General features: G+C 42.2%; 1 protein-coding gene across 1 annotated transcript; it reads right to left on the bottom strand.

Moving 5' to 3' along the window:
* Positions 1-2937: 2937 nt before the first annotated feature.
* On the bottom strand, positions 2938-6846 carry LOC109302409 (lysozyme g-like). Its single transcript, XM_019523971.1, has 3 exons — positions 6587-6846; positions 5736-5874; positions 2938-4314 (listed from the first exon to the last, which is right to left on the bottom strand). The coding sequence occupies exons 1-3, from the start codon at positions 6821-6823 to the stop codon at positions 4181-4183; spliced, it is 510 nt and encodes a 169-aa protein (XP_019379516.1). The 5' UTR covers positions 6824-6846; the 3' UTR covers positions 2938-4180.
* Positions 6847-9475: the final 2629 nt, after the last annotated feature.

The following is a 9475-nucleotide window of genomic DNA, read 5'->3' as shown; positions in this document are numbered from 1 at the left end:
TCCATATAGATGTTATTTTAGGAGTATACTCTTAAAATCTCAATGAAGAAAAAGGAGAAATAGGTTAGTATGGTATTGCCAGGCTATCAAGATTCACTAGAATGGGAATCTCCCTTTTCACAGGAAAGAATAACACAAGTCTTGTATCTTGGGCAATAGTAATCTGTATGTCAACCATACTTACCCAGCAGGTTTGATTGGGTTTGGTATCTGAGACACTTTCCTTTGGGAATCTCTAACAAGTGACTTTATTGACCCAAAACAGTATTTTGAAAGTATTGTTTCAGTAGCCATAACTATAAAGCACATCTATAGCATCAATTCCCAAAGGGTATGCTGTGGCACACTACCATGTCACAAGTAGCTTAGAAGTATGCTGTGAAACATGACATGTTATCAGTATCAGGTTTTGCTGTGGAGCTCCCCACAGGTCCGGAAAGTTGGTGGTGCAGGAATGATGGCAGTCAACACCATTGAGTTCCCCTGCTCCCTGTTGCCTAATTTCTAAGTCCCACATGGTGAGGTCAAGCCCCAGCCATGTTGGCCCTGCACAGTGGGATCTGGCCCTGGCTCAGGCTCTGGCCATGCCAACCCTGTGCAGCAGGATCGGATCCAAACCACAGGCCAACCCAACACTGCTCAGCCACTCCACAGGGCCAAAAGTTCAGCACTACTGTGCAAGTCATATACACACACATACTGTTGAAGTAGACTTATCCAGGCCCCTCTAACTTGACTATAAATTTATCCAGGCCTCTATCTGACTATAGATCAATCCAGGCCTCTAACTTAACTAAGGAAAAAGAGTAAGAAAAAAAATGGTCTTGCTTTGTATTTTAAAATGTTTTAAGATAAGAAAAACTCTTCTGCTTATTATGACTCCATGCACAGTTCTTTTGGAACAAATGTTCTTCCTTTCCTAAAAACAAAAAAGGTGATAACAGTTTTCAAAACAAAACGTGCTGCTGAGCAAGCAACTGTTATGATTTACCCTGACTTTCTTTTCAAGGATGCTTTGTTTAAACAATTTTAGGTATAAAAAGGTATGCTAACTTGTAGAGGGGAGGAGTTCTGTTAGATCTCCTCCCTATGATCGTATGGTATAGTCACCAATAAACTCAGACTGAGACTGTGAATTCTAATACCAAACACAATGTGAAGTTTGATTTCTTCCACAATACATACACCTTTCTGGGTGGAAGAGTGAAGTGAAGTGTGCAGCCAATTTTAATCCAGAGGAAAACTGTATCCCAGATATAAAAAAAACTGGGAATCACTGATCACTGATCTAGAGAAATGACAAAACATCTACACAATGGCTACCTTAATGAGAGTTCAAGGCAGATCTATCTCACCCTGGACGCCCAGGAATAGATCCAAATAATTTTCTTACAGGCTGCAACTTGTTTAAAAATTAGGCCTCTTGCCCCAGAAGGGCAATTCAAATTGGAAAATGCATCTAAACTCCCATTCCTTCTTGAAGCTTAGGCATCTAGGTCAGGGCTACAGATTTGGTGCCCATATCCTCTTTGATCCAAGCCACACTGAAAGGAGGTGCCTCCCTGAGAGAGTTCATCACAAAGTCCAGTGCCCCATGTTCACTTCTGAATATGATGGTGGTGGTACCACTTTACCTCTTGCAGAATAGGCTTGTAGCTGGAGTACTTGCCCAGAACACAGCACACCTGGATTCTAGGCACTCATCAGGCTAATGTGACCCAACATATCTCTCCTGCTTCTCAGGAGAGTTTCTTAACCTATAGGTGCCTTCGCCTTGGGTAGGTACCCTCTATACCCCTCCTTCAGAAGATGGGTCACTGGGCAGCCAAGAGCAAGAGTGATTGGTGCCTCCTGAATTTGGGGGGGGCACCCGCAGAAGCCACTGATGGTGGCAGCCCTTTCAGGGGGTCAACAGCCCTGCAACAGTATCAGTGTTGGCCATCAGAGGGGGCACCAGCCCCTTCGGGGGGGCACATGCACCCCTATGCACCCAATACCAGTCACCTATGGCCAAGAGTGGAAGTTTTATGGGGCTGTAAGGAGAACAAACATGAGAGTGCTTGACTCTGTAGCCAAGAAGTAGATATGCCTCTAGGAGGAGGGCATCTTGAACCCTAGTCCCTTTTTGTGAGGATGGTTTATGCATTTTAGACCAGTCAAAAAGCACAAAAAACCCTAACAGAAGGAAATAGAGCTAAGTACTCCCCCTTTCCCTGAGACCCTCCTCACTTGGGTACAGAGTGAGGCTCCCTCCTGCTTACTCCCCTTCTAGCTCTATAAATCTTGCACTGAAATAAAACACAAAAATAGTTAAGACACACTTAAAATCAAACATAGGGTCCAGCTAGACATGTCTCATTCTTATTTAATTCATTAAGACCTTTGCAAACAACTAAGTTGCTTTGTTGAAGTGAAAGTGATTTCATAGTTTCATAGTTTCTAGGGTCAGAAGGGCCCTGAGTAGTTCATCTAGTCCGACCCCCTGCCATGGCAGGAAAGAGTACTGGGGTCAAAAGACCCCAGCAAGGCATGAGCATCTTGCATAAAAGCCTGAGTCCATCCCAAATCAGAGAACTGTGGATCCCTATCATCTCAAACATCAGTGACTTGAGGAGCCTGCAGCATCCAGGTTGCTATGGGGAGAGCATTAGTGCCAAGACAATATGTAATGGACTAGAAGAACCCGTAACAATATATATTCTCCACCAGGCCTAGTAAAGATTCTGTGATCTGATTTTTATAAAATTTCCTTCAGAAATAAAGCATGTGGCTATGTAATACAAATCAAGTCAATTTACCCCATAGTAAATGTTTCATTTGTTCACATTCACAAAGTGAACTCCTGGCTCCATTGACATAAACAGCAAAACCCCATTGACTTCAGTGAGACTAGAAATTCACCCATGGTCAGATAACTTAGTCTCAGCATTAACATTGTATTACAAGACTTTGAAAAAAGTGTATTTTTTTTAATAATTTTTTTAAATGTCAGTAAGGCCAAAGCTTTTGGGGATTGGTTAATACTGTATTTTCTTGCATACAAACACAGACCTTTTTTTTAGTCCATTTTTATATGCTGAAACATTTTAATACACAATTTCCTTTGATTCAGTTTCTTAGTAAATTGATATACCCACATCCAGTCACACTAAGAAAATACATTTTCAAACGAAGTTTTGACTAGTTAATTAACTGTCCCGTTAAGAATGACATTATGGAAGGCAGGTGTGGTATCCTGCTCATGATTAAAATCTGGAAAGCACCAAAGCTAAGGCAGAAAAAATGTTAGGGTTATATTAGTAGGCAGTGCTATTATTATGCAAGTCATAGGAAGATGATTAAAAAGTAGGGTCCTTTTCTGCTCTTAATGGCTTTTTTTTTTTTTATACTCCAGAGGGACTGACTCTACATGCCTTTTGTGCTCTCCAGAAAGTTTCCTGTTTGGATGTGACCTTGTGCAGCTCATTTTGACTTGTTGGAACTCACTAAATCTGCCACTGGGTGGAGTTTGTGGCTCATAAGAAAGCTGAGGATACCATGAACTGAGGATTAGTGTGTCCTTTGATGTCTTAGCAGGATGCTCTTTAGTTAATAATGGCCTACTAAAGTTATTTACAGCGACTGAGGAGCCAGAGAGAAGCTTTTTATCTCTAGTAGGAATAAGCTAGAGGAAAGAAGCCTATGGAGACAAAGAACTCTTTTTCCCTTTTGACTAGGGAGAGAATGGAAAAAGGGCTACTATAACAAATACATAGGGAGACCACCTGTCGTTTCCTCTCTGAATGCTGTATGAACTGCCCCTAACTTGCCTCTGCATACAAGAGGCATGAGGATTCCTCTGCCACTTGGCAGATTAAGATTTGCTGGCTGTACTTTTTAAAATAAAGGCATTGAGTTCTTAGATTCCCTCCTGCACAATACAGCCTGCTACCTTTGCAACCCTAGCAGTAAAAAAAGTAGAAACTGAGAAGAGGTACTAAATGGGGTGAGGTTGCACAAGGAGTTAACTTACATGTGCCTCCAATTTCACAACTGTTGGGACACCCCCCAGCAAAATTAATTTTGAAGTTACAATCACTATTTGATTAGCATGTTAAGCATTTATTTTTTCCTCATCTGTCATAATAATCATGAGAATTTTAGTTTGTCTGAAAAGAGGAAACTTTAAGTCACCTAGAATTTAAAATCCTCTTCGCTTGAAATACTTTGCTCGAATAATAACATTATTAACATAATCATTGCCTCCACTGCAATAGTCTCTTCCATCATAGACCTGGATTTTCCAGTCCCTCGAATGATAGGCACAAAGCCCCCCTGTAATGGGACAAAGATAGTTAATGTAGATTTAAACATGCATAAGAAATCAATAATAAATAAATAGTAGTAGTAGTTATATTGTGTTACAGGGAAGCTATTGGGTACTTTAGGACGTGAGAAGTAGGTTCTGAATTGTGGTGGTAGCACTATTGTTTAGTTGATAGAGGTATGGGGCACATCTACACGTGCATTAATGCACCATTGTACCGCGCATTAAGTTTAGTGCCTGTAATAACAGGTACCAACATAATGTGCAAGTAACTGGCACTGCTGCACAGTAGTGCTGGCACATGCCTTTTTAGTGATGCTAATGTGCAGTAGACTAATTCTACACCTCATTAGCACAATGATGCCGCTTTTGCTGTGATGCACTAATGCACAATAGAATTAGTCTACTGCACATTTAGTATCTCACGTAGATGCTCCCCATGGAGTTCTATGTTTAGAAGTAGCTGTGCTACTTGCCTGCTGTCCCCTCACTTGTCTTTTCAGATTAGAAACTCTTCAGTTTTGTGCCATAGCAAAGGTCCTGTAGTGTAAGGACAGGTCAGTGGGCAAGCAGGGCATAAGCCCTCTATTGCCTAAGGCACGTGTGTGTGGGGGGGGGGTAGAGGGCATCAGAATGGACTAGGGAGTGCCTCACCCTCCCACCCTCTACTCCCTTTGCACTTTCCAGCCCCAGCAGCAAGTTACCATGCTGAGTGTGTATAAGCAAACTGTAGGGAATTCTGGGAATTGTAGTTATACAGAGCAGTAGTGGAGGTGATTGCTGCTAGGTGGAGACATAGCCACATGTTTTTTGCCCTCTAAATCAGGAGGCTTTTTGCCCACTCAACATGGGCATCTGTGGCAAAAAAAATTAGGTGCCATCTCCCCTCAGCCTCAGCAAACTTCCTTTCTTACTCCTAATGCCAGAGCCAGAAGGTACAGGGGGAAGGGAGAAGAAGGACTGTTTTGGATGTAGTCTTTGTCAGTTATACCTCCGATAAGGTCTCTGATATTGCTGGACACCTCTGTGCATTACAAAAAAAGAAGTAATAATTTTGTAAGTTGTAAAGAATGGGGTTTTACTTAATAAAATATGAAGGCTCTTGTGAGATTTAACTGCTGATAAAAGATAAATATTTTCCTTTTCATGTAAACCTTTCCTTGGAAACCCAATACCATGTTACGTCATGTGTGGTCGCCAGAAAATGAAACTGCACATAAAGGCAGAAAGAAGCTGCCTTATGGGCCATGCTAAAAGCATTCATGGTGAAAGCCCAAATTAGGTTGTTACATTTTTTTCTGCTTTAGAAACCTCAGCTGTTTAAATCTTAACAATACAGCTACATCAATTTTTCAAATCCTGGTATATAAATTTCTTTATCTTGTGGGTATTCCTTTATTTCTAGGGCAATATGCAGCACATACCATACCTATTAGCTGTTGTTCCCAGGTCCATCTAGGGTATGCTCGCCACACAGTTTTAAGTGCAGTGGTTAAAATAGTTGATCCTTCAATTATATGTTCTTCACTGTTCCATGCTCCCCTAATGGGATAGTATCTTCTGTCAATCTAGAAGTTTTAAACAAGAACATCAGTCTGCCTGTAAACAAAGGTACCAATTTTGTTTTCTTCTATTCACACATAAAGAAAAATTCTACAGACAGTCCTCGACTTACAACGTTTCAAGTCACAACTTTTTGCACCTACAGTGTTTATAAATTGACACCCTGTTTCAACTTTATGACATCAGTTTCGACTTTACAACGCTTGATCCAATGCAGCGCCATGCCAGCTAACAAGTTTGCTGAGTTGCTCATCTCCCTGGAGAACATCTGTCCAAACTTCCTTGGATACTGTCTTTAAGAAAGCAGGCAAGACTCCAGAAAAACCTGCAGGCAAGACTCCTGCGAAGACTCCAGCCAAGAACCCTTCAATAAGTCCAGTGAAGAGCCTTTCAAAAAGTCCAGCAAAGTCACTTCAAAGAAGTCCTTCCAAATCAATGTGATTGCTATTTACAATAGAAATACATTAATGTAGCTATGTTACTCATCTATAATTGATCGAGTACAAAATTGTGGGGTATTTTCGGTGAAAATAGGGTATTGGGCCTTGGTTCAGGAACCAACCCCCCATTTATAACATTGTTTCTTATGTGAAAATTGGTTCCACGTTACATTTTGATTTAAGACATGGTTTTCAGGAACCAATTGTGTTGTAAGTCCGAGGACTGCCTGTACTTCAGTACTTGCGACTTTTACGTTTCCTTTTCTTCCTTCTGTACCTGCATCAAGCCAAACTTAATTCTCTGACGGTCCCAGCCATTCTCTAGTAGATGACCGACACGACTCCCTACAGAGATGATTGCAGCAATCAATGATGATTCTAAGCACAGGTTTTTGGCAACTCTCCTAATAATGGTTCTATATGGCCTTAGACGTATTATGTCAATTTCAGCAATTTTTTCTGAAGCAGAAACACCTGTAATAAATACAAAGATGAATGTGTGGTTTATGTGCATTCAAATTTTATTGAAAAAACCCTCATTTTCCAGATAAATTGGCATTCCAAAGCTGTATTATGGCTAGAAAAATGCAGACAATAAATGTCAATCACAGCACATCAAAACATGGTTCCTAATTTTTTTAATCCAGATGGCAATATCCTGCATGTATTTCTGAACCAGTAACAAAGCGATGCAGGGAGTTTTTACAATTCTTAGGCAGCCTTGGACATCTCTCTCATCTCTCACATTTGCCTATTCCTGTCTTTTTTCCTATTTCCCTCTTGGTAAACATTTTAGCAGTTAATTTCCAGAGGGACTAAGCATCCACAGTTCCCATTTACCACAGAACATATGAAAATCTAGCCATAAATTAATAAATCTGGTGATATTTATGGTTGATGACTTTTATTTAAAAGAATAAAATAATACATCAACCTATATGAATGGCTAGTTTTAAAACATTTTTAAAATAAGTAATGTTTATAAGTGTTGTAACAGTTTAAAAGGGTTGATAAGTATCTGTATTTAATAAAATAGTTATTTGCTTCTTTGCAGGCACAAAAAGTTTTATGAACTTGAACTAAATATAAGAATCACTTCAAACATCGGTGAAAAACAGCCATCTCTGTTGTGAAACAATACATCCATTTAGCAGGATAAGGCAATCATACAAGACACAAAATGAAGCACAGTATTGTATTAAATTAAAACTGTGAGGGATAATTAGGTAGATAAAATAAAATGATCCAGTCTGGGAAGGAAAGTGGGGATAACATTTTTTTCTTACAAAGAGTTCTCTGGGATCTTTAATTACGCAAGGTAGTGGGAACTCTTCTTGACATCTCTTTCCTCCAAATCATTACAACTCTGAGGGAAGAGTGCTACCTATTGGCTGATTTCCCTGCTTTGCCTTCTCCAAGAACCTACCCAGGTGGATGGTATTGCAGTTAGGGCAGGAATGGGATACAGAATGAAATACAATATGAAAGTCTCACACTTGAAACAGGGCTCTACACCCAATACCCAACCTCAGCTGTAACCTGCTGTCTAGCTGGCCTCAAGATTATATTTGCCTTTGACAGATGAAGTCCTGGCCCCATAAAATTCAATGAGCCTTTTGCCATTTCCTTCTACCTGGCTGGGAATTCATCTATGAGTCACTGGTTGTCACAATGAAGTGCAGGCTTTTTCTTTGGTTTCTGTAGCATAGTTCTTCCCCAATAGGAGTGAAAGTAAAAAGGCTTCTTTAGAACCTTCTGATAAAACTACAGGAGAATGAGAAGGAAGTCTCAAAATGGGGCACTCCATAGTAGCATCACTACAGATTTGGGGCCTGACTGATTTGGGCCTACAGACCAGTGGCTGGCAACCTTAAGGGCTAGGGACAGACATTCAAAAAGCCTGAGCCTGAATTGATTCAATCTTTGCAGGTTAGTCTAACCTGCCTAGGTTGAACCGGTTTCCAACTGAACAGACATTCTCTCTGGACTGAGGAAATGCAGGCACATGCTTGCAGTGGCTCAGGCTAGAAGCTGGGGGCTGCCAGAGCAGCCCTCCCTTCCTTCTATAGTGCTGAGCTGAAGCGGGGAAAGCCAGACCCCAGCAGGATGCTTTGATTAGGGAGGGGTTGTGCCCCTCCCCACACACAACCAGCAGCTCAACAGGGAATTGATAACAGTGTTTATCCGCCCTAACTCAGTGGTTATCACCCCATTAAGAAAACAAAGGGGCATTACCAACTACCTGTTGATTCTCCTTTTGTCCTGCCACAACTTGGACTCTAGCCAGAATCTGGTCTGCTAGCTAATGCTGATGTGTCTGTAAGGCAGAGGGGACAGGGAAGGGAGGGGGGGAGCAGGCAGGTGCCTGTAGTCTGTGCCAGAGCTGGAGCCAGGGAGCAGAGGGGAGGGGCCAGCTCTTCTGTGGAGCAGAGAGCCCCGCTCAGCCCAGAGAGCATGCCGGGGTGCTGGGGGAGTCTGGTTTAACTTAAGCCAGCAAGGGGTCTGGGATAGCCATTGCATAAACCGGTTTGACCCAAATCAGTTAAGTCTGACACTACATTTAACCAGGTTTATCTCAAACTAGTTTCAGTCAGTCATTTTCAAACTGGTTTATGTGCACTGAATATCTGTTCTGTTACAGGTTTAAACCAGTTTCTGATCACTTAAACCAGTTCATGTGTAATGTCTGTCTCTAGCCTAACAAGCCACAAGGTGGAACAAGCCAGCTCCTGTTCGATGTGGGCCAGGTGGCTTTGACAGTGTGTCAGAGGTGGGTGGCTTTGCTTGCACCCATGCTGAGGCCAGGCAGCTGGGAGCTGTGCCCTCACTGCCACTGCTTTCCCTAGTCCCACACTGCTTAGCTGTGGCATAGGCTCAGACCCTAGCCAGTGGGGAGCTGCAGTGCAGCTGGGAGGCAGGAAGCTTTGCTTGTGGTTTTGCTTGTAGTTGCACTGGGGTCAGGCAGAAAGATTTTGTGCTGCGATCGGGGAGCTGGAAGCTGTGTCCGCACTGCTGCCTCTTCTCCCCATACCTCTCCTACTCTGCCCCCAGTCGCCTCCCAGCAGCTTCCCACTGACTAGAGGCTGTGATTGCACCACAGGCAGAGAGCAAGGGGCTGGAAGAAGTGATAGTGGCACAGGCTCAGCTTCCTGCTGCCTGACCTTAG

Source organism: Gavialis gangeticus, unplaced genomic scaffold, assembly GCF_001723915.1.
Source record: "Gavialis gangeticus isolate Ggan-Ray unplaced genomic scaffold, GavGan_comp1, whole genome shotgun sequence".
NCBI classification, from domain to species: Eukaryota; Metazoa; Chordata; order Crocodylia; family Gavialidae; genus Gavialis; species Gavialis gangeticus.
This window is presented reverse-complemented; position numbering and strand designations above follow the sequence as displayed.